This window comes from Arvicanthis niloticus, chromosome 1 (genome assembly GCF_011762505.2).
Source record: "Arvicanthis niloticus isolate mArvNil1 chromosome 1, mArvNil1.pat.X, whole genome shotgun sequence".
Lineage (NCBI taxonomy): Eukaryota > Metazoa > Chordata > Mammalia > Rodentia > Muridae > Arvicanthis > Arvicanthis niloticus.
This window is the reverse complement of record NC_047658.1, coordinates 59,941,568-59,959,302: the sequence shown is the minus strand read 5'-3', so window position 1 is coordinate 59,959,302 and position 17,735 is coordinate 59,941,568. Positions and strand designations below refer to the sequence as shown.

The following is a 17,735-nucleotide window of genomic DNA, read 5'->3' as shown; positions in this document are numbered from 1 at the left end:
CTGGAGCTGGAGTTAGAAACTGTTGTGGCACTTGTTACAGATGCTGGGAACTGGACTGATCCTCGTAGAGCAGCAGCCGCTCTCTCTTGCTGAGTCATCTCTTCCTCTCTCCCATGTTTTTGTTGTTTATATAGACAGGATCTCCCTCTCTCCAGCCCAGATTGGCCTTGAAGTCAAGGCAGTCTTCTTGCTCAGTGTCACACACCCACCCCGACTCCCGAGTCCCTTAGGGCTGAGATTATAGGTATAAGGGGAGGAGACTTTTGCCATTTTATTTCAGTGCTGAAGCTTGAAGCTCAGGCCTTGGGTATTCTGGGTGAGTACTCTGAGCAGCATCTTCAGTGTCTACTGCAGTTTTCATTCATTTATCTGTTAATTTTTGAGGCAGTCTCAGTGTGTGGCTTGGAACTTACTTAACATTAATAATCTACATTTGACATATTTTAAGTTGTTATATATTATGGATAATATTCTTAGTTTTACTGTACATAATCTAAATCTTCATGGCTTTTACATGTTAAGGACATACTAAAAGTTTGCAGTAGGTGAGTGATAAAAGTCTATCTTAACTTTTTGTGTTTGCATTAGATCATGCTTTACGATTATGGAATATCCAAACAGACACTCTTGTGGCAATATTCGGAGGTGTGGAAGGGCACAGAGATGAAGTTCTGAGTGCTGTAAGTTGAATCTGGGTTAATGATCTTTGGTTTACATAGAGTGAATATCTCCCATTGAACTTTTTTCTTTGTAGGCAAGCATGTCTGCTTCATTTAGCCTGGCAGGCAGTCATTTCATCCGTACAAGGTGTAGAGCAAGTGGGCCTCTGTCAGTTTTGATCTTACAAAATGACATGGATGAGTGGAAGAATATTATAGTCACTCTCTGTAGAGGAGGAGGAGGTGGTGGTGGTCGAGGAGGAGGAGGAGGAGGAGGAGGAGGAGGAGGAGGAGGAGGAGGAGGAGGAGGAGGTGGTGGTGGTGGTGGTGGTGGTGGTGGTGGTGGTGGTGGTGGTGGTGGTGGTGGTGGTGGTGGTGGTGATTTCGGAGATAAGGTTTCACCATATAATTCAGCCTGCTGTTGAAATCCCTATCCTTCTCTCAGCTTCCTGGGTGCTAGTGCTAGGATTGCAGGCGTGCTCCACTAGACTCAACCTTTTTTTCTTTTTAATCCAAAATCACCAATTGAATTTTCCTTGTTCTTGTTAAAGAAAAAGTTTCTGTAACTATCCTTAAATTTTTTTGTTTGAAGTAGGAGTAAGTGATTCACTTTGAACAAGTCTTCTGATGTGCTTACCATTGCATTTTAGAGTGCTTCTTCTCTAGGTAGCATGGAAAACCAGTAGTTTGTGGGGATTGTTTGTCTGTCTGTTTTTAAATGTTGTTAGTGCTCTGGCAGAAAGGCTTCACTATACTCCCTCTGGCCTGGAACTTGCTATGTAGAGCAGATTGGCATCTGAGTCACAGATACCCTACCTCAGTGATGAGAATAAAGCCTGGGCCACTCGTTTTGCCTTTCTTTTTTTTTTTTTTTTTTTTTTTTTTTTTTTTTTTGGTTTTTTTCGAGACAGGGTTTCTCTGTATAGCCCTGGCTGTCCTGGAACTCACTCTGTAGACCAGGCTGGCCTCGAACTCAGAAATCTGCCTGCCTCTGCCTCCCAAGTGCTGGGGTTAAAGGCGTGTGCCACCACTGCCCGGCGCCTTTCTTTTTTTAAAACCTTTCTTTATTGTGTATATATGTGTGAATAGGTGGATGTGCACCTGCTGCAGTACTCCCCCATGTCTAGATCATAGGATAACTTAATGGAGTCTCTTCTCTGTTTCTGCCAGGAATAAAACCAAACTCTGGTCTTTAGGCTTTGTAACCTACTGGGGGAGCTGTCCTGGTTATGTTAGAGATAAGGCTGCACTGTCTTTATGCTGATACACTGTAATCAGGGACCTGTCAGCTTTATGGCAGCCTTGCATGGTAACTCAATTTTTTTTTTTATAATTTTGTTTCTCTTCAACTTTTTTCTAATTTAACTACTTAAAGATGAATCACTTTGAACCATATATGAGTGTGCCAAAATACTGTATTAGTTCAAGTTTATCTGCTTTTGAGAATCATGACTACCTAATGCTACCTACTGTATCAGCTTGGATATTTCTACAAGTCATGGTATCATTCTACACCAGGCTTTGTATGGGAGTCATCCAGAGAAGTCTGACTTAGAGGAGCTGGAGCGATGGCTGCTCTTCCAGAGAGAGGGCCTGGGTTCAGGACTCCAATTGAAGAGCATCTAATATCCTCTTCTGTCCTCCATGGGCTCAGCACACATGGTACACAGATGCACATGCAAAACACCAATAAACATAAAAATAAATGGATCTTTAAGAGGTTTTTTTTGTTTTTTGTTTTTTGTTTTTTTTTTTGTTTTGTTTTGTTTTTTTAAGCTAACACAGAGCCATAGATTCTTAAGGGTAGTTTGTTGATAATGAAATTATTAAAAATAGTAACACGTAGGTTTGTTTTGTTTTGTTGTTTTGTTTTTTGGGTTTTTTTGTGTGTTTTTTTTTTTTTTTTAATTATTTATATACTGTATATGAGTATACTTTAGCTGTCTGCAAACACACCAGAAGAGGGCATTGGATCCCATTACAGATGGTTGTAAGCCACCATGTGGTAGCTGGGAATTGAACTCTGGAAGAGCAGTCAGTGCTCTCAACAACTGAACCATCTTGCCAGCCCACAAGTAGATTAATAAAATCAGTAAACACTAAAGCTAATGTTTTGGTAAAATGGTTTCAGGTTCCAGTCGCTGTATAATGTCTAGGTTGGTGGAAGATGCGTTCCTGAATAGAACTATTTGCCATTGCTCCTTTTCCCTTTTCCTTTTCCCTTTGAGACAGGATCTCTCCATAGCACTGTTGTCCTGGAACTCACTTTGTAGGCCAGGTACGCCTCAAACTCACAGAGAGCCAGTTGCCTCTGCCTCCTGAGTTCTGGGATTAAACGTGTGCACCACCGTGTACCTTACTGATACTTAAAATGTCAGCAGGAAAGACTCATCCCTTTTTTCTATAACAAGGGAGAGTATGTGAGAGTTTTGTGAACTCTTTTGAGTGCTTTGTACTAAATTAAATAGCATATCTGGACTGTGTCCTCTTGTGAAATGAGATTGTAATTGCATAATATTCATACATTAGAAATTAGTAAGCATTACAAGGTGGTATTATATACTTGTAATCTCATGGGATGCTGATATAAGGGGATTCTGAGTTCAAGGCCTGCCGAAATTATTTCTTCTTTTAGACTTTTACTCATTTAAAAAGTGAGCCCTTAAAACAATACAGATTTGGCTGGGCAGTGGTGGCACACGCCTTTAATCCCAGCACTTGGGAGGCAGAGGCAGGTGGATTTCTGAGTTCGAGGCCAGCCTGGTCTACAGAGTGAGTTCCAGGACAGCCAGGGCTACACAGAGAAACCATGTCTCAAAAAACCAAAAAACAATATAGGTTTGAAATAAAGTACATGGGAGTGGGGAACACTATTGGATGGCTTTGCAAGTAAAGATCCTTGCTGCCCAAGCTGGACCCTTATGCGTAGTCCCCTGGGGGAACTCTGGCCATTTGTCCTCCAACCTTTATGTATGTGCCATGGCTCATGTGTGTCACCTTCCCCCAACACATGCAACAAGTACATTCTTTTTTTTTCTTTTTTAATGTTCTTAATGTGATATTTTGTTGTGTATTTTGTTTATATTCACCCCTATCCTCGACTCCTCCCAGAGCCTGTCCACCCTCCCTTCCCTCCTTCCCTTCCTCCCTTCTCCATGCCCAGTCCAGTTTGGGTGAGCTGACGACTCCTGGGCATGGGGCCTGCCCTGAAGTGAGGTAAATATGCCAGTGTCACACCACTCAAGAAGGTTACAGTATAATTTAAATTATATTTTAATTTAAAATTAAGGAAGATATTTCGATATAGTTGAGTAGATAAATGTAAGTTCAAGTAACTTGCCTTCCATTTTGCATTCTAGTGATGACAAATTAAAAATTTGAACAGAGTATACTAGAGTCTTTTACTTATGATATACTGAGGTGATGCCGGGAATGTGGTTAGTGTTCTGGATTGAAATGTAGTACTCATGGGCACTAGGTAAAAAACAGAAAATAGTGTTTGAGGCTATAAATTACTTATTTGCACTTTTCTGCTTTATTCCTAGGATTATGATCTTTTGGGTGAAAAAATAATGTCCTGTGGTATGGATCACTCTCTTAAACTGTGGAGAATCAACTCAAAGAGAATGATGAATGCGATTAAAGAGTCTTATGATTATAACCCAAACAAAACTAACAGGTGACGGTTACTCTGTGTGTACTGAGTAGATATGCTTTCCTTCCCTCCAGTGCTGTGAAATAGTTCCTGCTGCTGCTTTAGTAGTCCTTTTAATGTCCTCAGGTATCATGTAGCTGCTATCAGATCTTTCAGATGGAAACCCTTATTTAAATTTTTTTTCAGTCTTTGATTGTTTTCATCTAATTTATTGGCACATTTCAGTTACTTTGATTTATGTGTACATGTTCTTAACTCATTATGTTGGAAGTATAAACATTTTAAATCACCTGAACCTACTGTGGAATAGAGAAGGGAAAAGACATAATAGTAAATTCTAATTCAATATAGTAAACTATAATCTCAAACTGGTTTCTAGCTATAAATAGTTCCTAGTTCCTGATAATAAAATATTGTCCTGCTAGGCGTGGTGGCAAACACCTTTAGTCCCAGCACTGAGGAGGCAGAGGCAAGGGCATTTCTGTCATTTGGAAAATTGGATGCCACTCTGGTCTACAGAGCAAGTTTCAGGGCACTTAGGGCTACTACCTACATAGAGAGACCCCTGGATTTGTAAATAGGTAGGTAGGTAGGTAGGTAGGTAGGTAGGTAGGCAGACAGACAGACAGACAGACAGATGTTGATATTTTCTTGTAAATGATGTTTCCTTCATTCAATAGAAAAGTCACATTGTGGAGTCTTGTTCCATAATACCACGGTGAAGAGTCTGTATTACTGTGATGCTTCCCTTGCTTCTCTTTTGAAGTGCTACAGGTCTTAGTGTAACTGCCTTCTTAGTGCTCACTTGGTCGTCAGAGATACCTGACTATAAACATGTATACATGTGTTAAACTTTCACTATAAGCATTATATGTTTAAATATGTTAACTTTGCATTTTTATTTTAGCGAAGAGTTTCTTTTTGGGTTTCCAAATAAGTTTATTAGTAGGTTGGTTTTGCTTTTGTAAGCTTTAGTAAATATTGGAGTGCATTTATCATACTTTACTGACTTTTAAGAATTAGTAAAACTTAGTTTCAACCTTTCAATATCAGATGCAGTGGTAAATTTATGTTTTAAAATAGTTGTTAGATTTCTGAAATAAATATAAATTACATTTCAGACTTGCTCTGGTCTTTTTGTAAGGGTTTTAACTAGTAATATAATATGCATTTAATTTAAAAACAACTGAGATTGTAACAGTTATGAATTCATGTCAGCATAGATTGGTGGGATGGATAAGAGCACTTGCTGTAAAGGCAGAAAGACCTGAGTTCAGGACCCCAGCACCCATGAAAAAGCCTGGTGTGGTTTTGACTTACCTATAAACCCAGGGTTGGGGAATGGAGCTTACTAGCTAGCTTTAGTTTCAGTGAAAGACCTTGCTTCAGAAACAAGGTGGAGATGGAGATAGGAAGATGCCTGAGGTTCTCCTTTGACCTCTGCATGCACATTCATGGACATGTGTGTACACGTGTTTTTTATTTTGTTTTTTGCTTTTGTCGTTGATAGATACCATCTTAACATGAGATCCTAGACTTTGAATTGGAGAGAGTTTGAGGTGATGAGCTTAACCTGGATTTTTATATATGAGAGAAAAGGAAAATGTGATTGCCTCAGGCCATTATCTCATTCAATCACAGATCGATAATCAATATAAAATGAATCAAGGGTGGGATGTGGCTATAGTTATATACTTGTCCAACAACGGTGATGTTTTGGTTGTGGACCCCTAAACAGAGAAAGAAAGACAAGACAAACAACATAGAATCACTTCCCAGATTAGAATGTACCAGCTCCAGAATATCTTGTTAATTTTCTCACAAATACATTTTAGCAAAAAATGGAGGTTAGGGGACAGCTTTATGTAGTAACTTGTCATCTTCCTCCTGATAGGGGTTCCTGACACTGAGCTCAGGTCAGGCTTGTGTGGCAAGTGCTTTTACCATCTCACCTACCCCAAACTTAGAATCCTGAACTTAAAAAGGAAAGGAAAACATTATATTGGAAAACTGATAATGAAAAAAAAACATAAATGAAAAATGGGCACATTAGCTCTTTAGAACAGGTTGACAGACAGAAGTCAGTGGTCATGTTTATGCTGTGGAGTTTTAGAAACTGAACTGGAGATGCAGCTCAGTAGGCAGAGTGCTTGCCTGATTGGTGGGAAGCCCTAGGTTTGGTCCTCACTGAGCAGTACAGAGTTTATAAATTCTGAACTGAGAAAACAGTATGATCCTACTACACTTTTTTTCTTTTAACTTTTACATTTCCATTCTTCCTTCAGGCCATTTATTTCCCAGAAAATCCACTTTCCTGACTTTTCTACCAGAGACATACATAGGAATTATGTTGACTGTGTGCGATGGTTAGGCGATTTGATACTGTCCAAGGTACGGAACACTAGAGCTAAGCTGTCCGTGTGTGTGTGTGTGTGTGTGTGTGTGTGTGTACGTACACTGCAGGAAACAGTTACTTATGAAATTTATTAAAATCAATAGCAGATAATAAACGTTTAAAGTCTTATATTTTGGTAGATTTGTAGACATATTTAAGGAAAAAGACGTTTGCTAGATGTTCTTTAAACTCTAGTGAGAGAAGAAGTAAGCTGCCTGGGAACCAGTGATGTTGAAAATAATAATTAAACCCATTAGGAATGTTTTTTTGTTTCTTTCAGTAAATCCTTATTTGCAAGAACAGGTGGCTGGAGTTGATTGGCTTACAGGCTGCAGTTTGGTCTACCTTGTTGGTGGCTATAGATACACAGCCCTCGCCGGGCAGTGGTGGCTCACGCCTTTAATCCCAGCACTTGGGAGGCAGAAGCAGGCGGATTTCTGAGTTCGAGGCCAGCCTGGTCTACAGAGTGAGTTCCAGGACAGCCAGGGCTACACAGAGAAACCCTTTCTCGAAAAAACAAAAAACAAACAAACAGATACACAGCCCTCTGTCTCCGTGGATTCCACATTTTCTAATTCAATCTATGAGTGATCAGAAGTATTTGAACAAAAAGAATTGCATCTGTACTGAACGTGTGCAGTGAACTTCTCTTGTTATTGACTAAACATAATACAATACAACTACAATATACACATGTGTTGCATTGAGTTTCATGAATGTAATCATGACTGAAAGTATGTAGGAGGGTTTGCACATATGAAGCTATTTCAGGAAAGTACTTGAACCTGTAACCTGTAATCTTAGGTGTCCGCAGCCAGTTCTTGTGTCTTGCTTTGTTTAGCTTGTTGGTTTTTTTTTTTTTCCAAGTCATCTAGTTATCATCTAGAGGAGTGATTGATTGGTGATGTTAACTGAACATACAGGCTCATATAAGGAGTGGGAGCCTGGCTTCTTGATGTGAATGTCAAGGTGGCTTTCATTTCCTTTCGTATTTAAACTTACTGTTGTTGGTTTCATTTTCCTCTCCTTAAACTCTTCTTTTTGAGATAAACTACAGGAAGTTTTAAAGGTAGTTTAGAGAGATTTAGTATTACATTACCCACTTTCAGTAGGTATGCTGCTGCTGCTGCTGCTGTTGTAGATTTTTGTATTTTATAGGTATGAGTGCTGCTTTGTCTGCATGGGTGTTTAATGTACCGTGTGTGTGTGTGTGTGTGTGTGTGTGTGTGTGTGTGTGTGTGTGTGTGTCTGCTGTCCTTAGAGGCCAGAAGAGAGCTTAGATCACCTGGAACTGGAGTTAAAAATCAGTAGTTATGCTGTTGTGCTCTCAAAACCTAGACAGTGAACATTGGTATATTGTGTGTTTAGTGCCTTGTCGTTTTGTCACGTAACATGAATTTTGTTATTTCGAGAATGCTACATACAGTTGGGGGCCTTTAAGATTATTTTCCTCAATAGGAGTCACTGGAGATCCATCCAAGTTGTTGCCTATAAAGTAGTTCTTATTTTCCATTGCTAAGTATCCATGATGTTGCTGTACTGTCACAGTTAATCAGTTATTTTTTTTATGTATTTATTTATTTTCATTATAGTCTTGATTTACATTCACTGGTAGTAATGCTGTTGAACATCTTTTTTCATGTGCTTAGATTTAGTGAAGCCTTAGCCTCCCAACTACTGGGATTAAAGGTGTATGCCATCATTCTCAAGTTTCATCACAGTTAATTTAATACCATGTTGTTGACTGTGTTTGTTGTTTCTGGTTTGGAGCTGCAGCACACTTGCAGATGAACAGTTGTGTACAGGATTTTATGTGGGCTTAACTTTTTGTTTCTCTAGGATAAATGTTTAGAGTAGTTGTTGAAAAGTGGTTAAATGTTTAAGAATCTACCAAGCTGTCTTCCAGAGTGCCGTTTTACAGTCTTCACCAGCAATGTACACACAGTCCAGTGTCTCTGTATCATTAGTACCATTTAGTACTGCCATTATTTTTAGTCGTTCCAATAGATGTGTAGGGAAACCTCATCATAGTCTTGAATTACATTCACTGGTGGTAATGCTGTTGAACATCTGTTTTTCATGTGCTTATTTACCATCTATATTAGGGTTCTCTAGAGGAACAGAACTTACAGAATGAATATATATATGAATAAGAATAGCTTCAGGCTGTGGTCTAGCTAACCCAACACTGGCTGCTAATGAGTGAAAGGTCCAAGAATCCAGTAGTTGGTTAGTACACAAGGCTAGATACCTCAGCTGATCTTAAGTGCACAACACAGTTTCAAAGAATGCCAGTGAAGAAATGGAGTTGCTATCAAGAGCAAGCAAGCAAAGAGTCCATCCTTCTTCTTTGTCCTTTATGTGGGCTGCTAGCATAAAGTATCACCCAGATTAAAGATGGATCTTCCCACCTCAATGACTCTAATGAGAACTTCTACTTCAAACGATTTGAGAGAGAGAAATGAAAAAATCTCTCACAGGTGTGCCCAGCCATTTAGGTTTTAGTTAATTCCAGCTAGTCAAGTTGACAAGTATAGCCACCAGACAATCCATGTCCTTTTAGGGTTATTTCTTGGAATCTTTAGCTGGTTTTCTAATGGATTAGGCTTTTTATTTCTTTTTATTGTTGAATTCTGAATGTTCTGTCAGAAACATGCAGATATTTTCTCTAGCCAGTGGCTAATCTTTTCATGTCCTTTGGCCCTAATAAGTAGCCTTTTTTTTTTTTTTTTTTTAAATTAGGGGTGTGTGTGTGTTTACCGTGCAAGTGGAACTTAGAGGGCAGTTTTAGGGAATCAGTTCTCACCTTATACTGTGTGGGTCTCAAGGATATCAAGGATAGAACTTGGGTCATCAGGCTTAGTGGCAACTACTTTTACCCATGGAGCCATCTTACTAGTGCCAGAAAATTTTTAGTTTTTATTAAATATAATTTGATTTTTTGAAGAAAATCTTTTTATGAATTTTCTACCAAGCCCCACATTGTAAGGATTTCTCTCTCTTCCCTCCCTCCCTCCTTTTCTTTTCTCTCTCTTTTCTTTCTTTTTTCTTTTGTTTTTTGAGATGAGGTTTCTTTGTGTTGTCCTGGAAGTCTACGTAGGCTGGCCTTGGATGACTCTGTTGCTTTCTGCATCCTGAGGCCTAGGGTTAAAGAAACGTGAGTAGTCCAGGCTGTCCTCAACTCAGCAATTCTCTTGACTCAGCCTCCTGAGTGCTGGAGTGGCAGGTATGAGTCATGTTTGTAATCGTTTTCCAACCTTTTACTATGGTTTGGGTGTTAAGTGACTGAGACTAAATCTAAGCAAGTGCTCTGCCACCAAGCTACATCCCCAACCCTTTATTTATATGAATGAGTACACTGCAGCTATCTTCAGACACACACTCACACACTAGAAGAGTGCACTGGATCCCATTACAGATGGTTGTGAGCCACCATGTGGTTGCTGGGAATTGAACTCCTGACCTCTGGAAGAGCAGTCAGTGCTCTTAACCGCTGAGCCATCCCTCCAGCCCCCAATGTGGACCATATTTTTATAAGCCCTTTCTGCCAGTTTATATTTATTTATGTTTTTAGCTACTCAAAAAGGTGTACATTAAATCTATTTTCTTTATTCTATCCATTTCTTAAGTTTGCCCCTGTACTTCCTATAAGTCATTGGAACTTTTTGTTTTGGGCTATTCTTCCTCCTCCTCTTCCTTTTATAATTCTTTTTGTTGAGACACCCTTCTTTTTGTTAAGAACGGGGTGTCTTAACCATATACCCAAGCCAGCTTTACACTTGTTATAGCCCAGGCCTACTTCAGACTTGTTCTCCTCGGTGTCCTGAGTACAGAAATTACATAATACTTTTTAGGATCCCCTTTATTTGTGTGTAGCTTATGTGGCTTACTTTTTACTAATGTGCATGTGTGTCTGAGCATGCAGGTGCTTGTGTATATCCACTGCACTGTGTGAATGTCAGAAGATACCTTCAAGGATCTTCTCTCTTTTTGCGTAGAATCTGGGCATTGTACCTTAAGTACGATGCTTGTAAGGCTTGTGCATTGAGGACTTTGACCTGTGGAGCCATCTTGCTGGCCCGTGTGTAGCATTGTTATGTGTATTTCTTTGTGTAGCCGCTTTGGGGGTTGCTTTGCTTTAGATGTTTTATTTTGAATATGTAACTTTTCAGGCTACCATATGTTGGCATATTGGTAATCAAAGGGAGTGCAGTACCCTTTCCTTGTCATTGCTTTGTCCGCCGTTACTGTCTAATTGTCTTAAGTATTTCACTTATAGTTGAGAGCCATGTTGGATAGTGTAATTTTTGCAGTGACGTAAATTAGGAGAGTGAACATCACATTTACTCCCTTTGCTTTTTTGTTTTTTCCTTCCTAATTTCAGGTGCCATCCTAAGCCATTTCCTTTCTGTCCAGGAAACTTTCTGCAGCCATTCATTAGAGATCTACTCGTGATGGATTCTCTTGGGTTTTTTTTTTCTCCTCCTCCTCTTCCTCCTCCTCCTCCTTCTCTTCTTTTTTTTTTCTTCTTCTTCTTCCTTCATTTTTCTCTTTACTCTAAAAAAATATATTCTGTAAATAAGTATTTTTGGCTTTACAATGCCACCCCTCCCCCAATACTTGAAAAATATTTGCCCTTCTCTGGCCTGCCTAGCTTCTAATGTGGAATATTCTGTCAGTAACCTCACACACACACCCCACCCTTTTCTGTATTACTGTAACTAGGTTCTTCTGTCTTAACTGCTTTCAAAGTTTTTCCTTTAGTTTTCAGATTGAATAGGACTCAGTTTTAGTTTAGTTTGAGGGTTTCTTTTAAGATTCCTTTATTTTATTTATATGAGTACACTGTAGCTGTCTTCAGATGCACCAGAAGAAGGCATCGGATCCCAATACAGATGGTTGTGAGTCACCATGTGGTTGCTGGGAATTGAACTCAGGACCTTTGGAAGTGCAGTCAGTGCTCTTAACCACTGAGCCATCCCTCCAGCCTTTAGTTTGAGGTTTAAGTGTGATTTGATTTAACTTATTTGTAGCTCATTGATCTGGAATCTGTGGTAAATTGTATTTTGTCTCACACTTTATAACACTAAAGATGTTTTCTTCCCTCACTATGAGACACTAATTCTCACTATTATTACTATATTAGATATTTTTGACACACAGTGCTGATCTTCTTTTATCCCTACTCTAGTACTGAGATTTTTGTCACAGATTTTGTCGGTTGGCTCCTGAAATGACTGTCTTCCTCCTCCATCTGTTTCTTTTTTTTTTGTTGGATAATATTGTTGATTCTCCTCTTTTCTCATTGAGCCTGTCAATTAAGTTTTCATTGTGTTTACTGCATTAGTTACTTTGTAGTGAGACAGAATGCCTGGCAAGGCAATTTAAGAGTTTATTTTGGCTCCAGTTTGATGGGCAGTCTCATGGTACGGAAGTCCTGGCAGAAAGGAGTGAGAGGAAGCTAGTTACATGCATTCTTGTTCAGAAGCAGCAGTGAATTCTGTTGCCTGTTCTCCCTCTCCTTCTCCCTCTCCTCCTCTCTCCCCACCCCCTACCTCTGCTTTTTATTCAGTCCAGGATTCAAGCTTGTGGATTGGTGCCCCACATACTGGTAGGGTCTTCTCGCCTCAGTCACCTAATCTAGAAAATCTCTCACAGATATGTGAGAGGTTTTGTTTCCATAATGATTAAGTCCCACAAAATAAGTTGGTAATCAAGATTAGGTATCACAGTTATATTTTTACTGGACCTGAATGTGTCAGTATTGTTAGACTCTGGAAACTTCCTTTTTGCCATTCACCCAGTCATTTGGTTTTTTGTTTGTTTGTTTGTTTTTTGTCATTTGATGGATATCAACCCCCCGGGCCTCACACCTGCTAGACAAGCACTCTTCCACTAAGCTAGCCCTCGAATCTTAGGATCCTCTCTTGTTAGCAGGCTTTCTTTATTAGCTACTTAGCTGTGGAAGGGAGCAATTCAGAGCGGCCTTGCAATTTGCCAGGTGAAGGTAGTAATTCAGGCTTTTTCCACTAGACCTCAGCTGATACCACCTTAAGGAGGTGAGGGCGATTCCTTTTCACTGCTTACCTAATAACCTCCACTGACACTGGGGATAGTACTCTTAACTTCTTGGTCAGTCTTTGTAATGTCCTGGCTGCCAGTCTTCTAATACTAGCCAGGCCAGAGAATTAGCACATTACTACAAAGGGTGAAGAGAGTCCAGGATGGACTTGTAGGACCTAAGGAATGGTTTTACAAGAGCAGATTTAAATATCACTTAGCATTAGAATTTTTAAATCTGAAGAAGGTAGAGAAGAAAAACGTTGCTCTTCTCATTCCAATCTTTCTGTGGTGTTGTGGTTAAATTGTTTAAATGCACAGACCCCTATAGGCTGCCATCTGTGACTGAATGGGCTCTCCTGAAAAACTCTAGGGGCAGGGTTGTTAATCTCAGTACTGTTGAGGTTGGACAGGCATGGAGGATAGGTTGTTGATGAGATGTTTAGCAGCATCTCTGACTTCTGTCGACTAGGGGCCAGAGAATGTGTCAAACATTTGGACTACTGGCTAAGACAGTAATTGGAATAATGGCCACAGGGAGATTGTTTTAAGTAGAAGTGTTAAAAGACACAATGTTACAGGTTAGGGAGTGTGTAATTCTTATAGCCTATGGTCCTTTCAGTGAACTAACCAATTTCCTGTGATGTCATTCTCAGTCATCTACTATATGGTCCCCACACAGAGTATAAAGCCTCAGTAGTTAACAAGGTACAAGTAGCTGCTCCTGGTTATGTGTGGATTGGGAAACTGATGGCCAGATTTTAAAAGCCTTCTGATTTTCTATAGCATTCCCCAAGTCTCTGGGTATGAATGTATCTAAAGCTGAAATTAATTTGTTCTGGAGGAGAAACTCACATTTCAAGAATCACAATTCTTCTGAATTGTTTAATTCTATTGCTAGTTAGATTCCTTGTCCTTAGGTGTAAACCTTGACTTACTAAGCAGTTTATACTCTTGGAAAGCAGGCTCTCTGAACTATTCTAAAATGGTAACGGTTTTATTTTTTTGAAATTCAGTTCTAATAATGTGTCTCTCATTTCTCTTTTAGTCTTGTGAAAATGCCATTGTATGCTGGAAACCTGGCAAAATGGAGGATGATATAGATAAAATTAAACCTAGTGAGTCTAATGTGACTATTCTTGGGCGATTTGATTACAGCCAGTGTGACATTTGGTACATGAGGTTTTCTATGGATTTCTGGCAAAAGGTAGCACATAATTTTACATTTGGAATTGTCTTCTGAAACACTATAATTCTAGCCTTTCCTGCCCTGTCTCCCTCTTCATCCTCTCAACGTTGGTTGTTCCAATTCTGTGGCTTGCTTTGGCTACCTATCTGGGTACTACAAATTATCTGCAGTGTTACAAAAGGAAGGAAAGGAAGGAGCAGTTAGCTGTCAGCTGTGTCACTTTCCTAATACCTGTTCCTAAGATACAATGTTTTAATGTGTTTATCATACACAGCTTTTTTTTTTAAACTTAGAGGAAAATCAGCATGGAAGATAAAATAACTAAACATAAAGTGTTAAAGGAATCCCCTGCAGCAATTTTGTCAGATTAACTGACCATTCTCTACCAGAGCTTTGGAAAAACGTCTCACTCTTTCTGTAACTCTGAGGTAGAGGAAAAATACCACACTTGTAGTAAAGCAGTAATGCCATCCATGAACTGTCTTAGAGCCTTACTTTGTCAAGATTCCAGGGAAATATTCTTACTTTTTCCTATAAATCAGTAACATTAGATGCAAAAATTAGTCAGATGGGCCATCTACGCCGGAGCTTAGGCTTCTCTAAGCAAGGAGGCTGTCCTAGGATACCTTAGAGCCTGGTGCTGTACTAATTTTATGTTTTCAATTCTGTTTACACAGATGCTTGCATTGGGCAATCAGGTTGGCAAACTGTATGTTTGGGATTTAGAAGTAGAAGATCCTCATAAAGCCAAGTAAGTATGGAAATTTCTAAAATGTTCTAAATTGTAGCCGCCTTGTGCCATCCTTAAATCGTTAATTTTTTCAGTGCTGGGGGTCAAACTCAGGGCCTTCCTTATACATGCTAAGCAAGTACATTTCCACTGAGCTGTGTCATAGCCTAATTTCAAATTTTTTAATATTTCAATTAACTTATTTATACTGTAGTGACAAGATAAATATATCAAGCGTGATGAAATTTGAGAATGAATTCTTAATGAAGATAGGCTGGTTTTAAACTACACGCTTTCTCCTTCACTCTTTAAGGTAAATGCTGTTCTGTGTGATGTTTAACTCTTGTCATGTTCCCCTAGATGCACAACACTGACTCATCATAAATGTGGCGCTGCTATTCGACAAACCAGTTTTAGCAGGGATAGCAGCATCCTAATAGCTGTCTGCGATGATGCCAGCATTTGGCGTTGGGATCGACTTCGATAAACTATTTTTTCCTAGTAAAAATTAGAATATGTTGTCTATGTATAATAGAGTTAATGTATCTTGCTAGTAAGGACACATAAAGCATTTAGACTTGTTTTTCAACGTTTGATCAGGCTGAGCTGAATGTAGTGATGTTTACATTGTTTACATTCTTTGTACTGTCTTCCTGCTCAGACTTTACTGCTTTTAATAAAAATTTATTTTTGTAAAGTTGTGTTATTTTTATTGTGATGGAAACAAACTGGAAGAAATAAAGTTATACCATATCTTTTTGTATTGTTTACTTTAACTTGAGAAAGCTATTTACTATGAAGTCTTAAGTGTAAATTGTATACCTAAACTAAAATCTTGGCTCTGCCACCATGTAGCCTTGGGTATTGTCTTGTTTGTTTGTTTGCTTGTTTTGTTGTTGTTGTTGTTGTTGGTTTTTTTTTGTTTGTTTGTTTGTTTTTTTGAGACAGTGTTTCTCTGTGTAGCCCTGGCTGTCCTGGAACTCACTCTGTAGACCAGGCTGGCCTCGAACTCAGAAATCCGCCTGCCTCTGCCTCCCAAGTGCTGGGATGGATATTGTCTTAGTTATTGTTCTTGGTCATGTTCTGTGAAGAGACATATGACCAAGGCAACTCTTATAAAAGAGAGCAACATGAAAGCCCACCCCCAGTGACACACTTCCTCCAACAAGGCCACACCTCCTAACCCTTTCAAATACTGACATTCTGGTTATTAAGCATTCACATATATGAACCTATGGGGGCCATTCTTACTCAAACCACCATAGATATGTAATTTTGTGACATTCTACTTTTCTTATGTTTAAAACAAGCATACCTTATTTAATGATGTTTGAGGCATTTTGAACATTATTTTTTGAGTAATAAGTTCTGGGCTGCAGGGACACAGTTCAGTAGTTAAGAGCACTCACTGGCTATTCCTCCGGGGGACCTGGATTTGATTCTTAGCACCCACATGGTAGTTCACAACTGTGTGTAACTCCAGTCTCAATGGTCACTTGCCTCTTTTGCCCTCTAAAAGGACCAGACATGAAAAACCTGGAAAGCCATGCAAGGCACCCATACACAAAAATTAATTTTAAGCTCAAGGTTACTGAAATTGGGGTTTACAGACTCATCAGACTTGGGAGAGGGGCTGGTGAAATGGTTCAGTTGTCAAGCCTGGTGACCTGAGTTCAATCCCCAGGATGTTGAGAACCACACTGCCCCATGCTTCTATGTTGAGGCCCACACTGCCCGCCTTGGGGGCTACTGTGTCCCAGCCTGAGCTGCTGCTTTGGTCTGCAGGTCAGGGTCTAGCAAGAGAGAGAGGATGGAGGGGGAGAGAAGGGAAGAATGGAGACAAGACGGTCTGATCAAGTCTCATTTATTGAAAGGAAATCCCAGGGTATTTATACTCTTTGCCACGTGCCTTGTAGGCCTGGATTCCACGTGCACCTTGCAGCTGGGGTCACTAAACAGCAAAAACAAGTCTCTTGTCTGGGTATATGGCTCGAGATGGCTGTGAAGATGATAGCTGCTTTCTGCTACGAGTTGGCTCCCAACAGAAGGAAAGAATAGACCACTGAAAGTGGAGATGGCCTCAATAGAACAGAGGAGGAGGTTACAGAAAGAAATGGCTATGTAGTGCCACCTTTTCTAGAAGATAATGGCTTAGCGAGACAAATAGGTCTCATAGGAGTATATCCTAAGAACTTCAATGCTACAACTCTGGGGACAAGAAGACATGGAAGTCATAGAGTTTGTTTTGTTTGCAGACACTTAATCAAGGGTACCATTGCACAGCGTGGGTCGACCTAGAACATAACTTGATCTAAACTCCGTCTTCCTGGCTAGGGAGTGCTGTTCACTAGTAAATGTTTGCCTGGCAGTCACAGCATCTTAAATTCAGCTTTCTCATGCATGCATATACATACCATGTAGCCAGGTGATGCAGTGATCTCTGAGTTCTACATTTTGTTACACAACAGAGAGCCATTTCTTTACTGGATTACACCTTCAATAGTGAAGGTGCCTTTTTTAGAAATTACATTTATGTTGTGGACCAGTGTGGGCATGTTTGCATGCTACTATGCCCATGTAGAGGTCAGATGACAACTTGTGGGAACTGGCTCTCTCCTAGTCATAATAGGTCTTGAAGACTGCACTTAAATTAGCAACAGGCTTGTTGACAAGTGCCTTAGCCCACTGAACCATCTCACTGGCTCCAAGGAATATTCTCTTACAACTTTTTGTTTCTTTCTTTGTTTTGACGGTATGTAGCCTGAACTTGCCCCAAACACTCCTGCCTCAGCCTCCTTCTTGTTGAGAATGGAGGTGAATGTCACCGGCTTAGTCATGGAACCTTTGAAACTATACAAATGAGAAACATGGACATCTCAAAAATAGATAAAATTTAACTGTCAGAGGTTTCAGGTATCCCTACATTGTCAATGTCATTTTGAGCTGAGAGCATGTGCTTTCTTCCCACAGGCATGAAGGACATGGTGACAAATGTTGGGCAAGATAAGAAACACAGTAAGATTCTGACCTTTGAATTGCAGAACAAG

At 39.7% G+C, this 17,735-nt stretch overlaps 1 protein-coding gene across 5 annotated transcripts in view; it reads left to right on the top strand.

Moving 5' to 3' along the window:
• Positions 1-15,441, top strand: part of Eed (embryonic ectoderm development) — a 31,038-nt gene extending 15,597 nt beyond the window's left edge. For 2 of the 5 annotated variants that reach the window (XM_076937702.1, XM_034519018.2), the window contains exons 7-12: positions 589-680; positions 4,205-4,338; positions 6,600-6,705; positions 13,818-13,976; positions 14,636-14,709; positions 15,049-15,441. In XM_076937702.1, the coding sequence (XP_076793817.1) occupies positions 589-680; positions 4,205-4,338; positions 6,600-6,705; positions 13,818-13,976; positions 14,636-14,709; positions 15,049-15,175 (692 nt within the window). In that variant the 3' untranslated portion in view covers positions 15,176-15,441. Of the gene's footprint in view, positions 1-588; positions 681-4,204; positions 4,339-6,599; positions 6,706-13,817; positions 13,977-14,635; positions 14,710-15,048 lie in introns of those variants that run through there. The other 3 variants (XM_034519027.2, XR_013111553.1, XM_076937703.1) reach the window with 3 other exon arrangements.
• Positions 15,442-17,735: the final 2,294 nt, after the last annotated feature.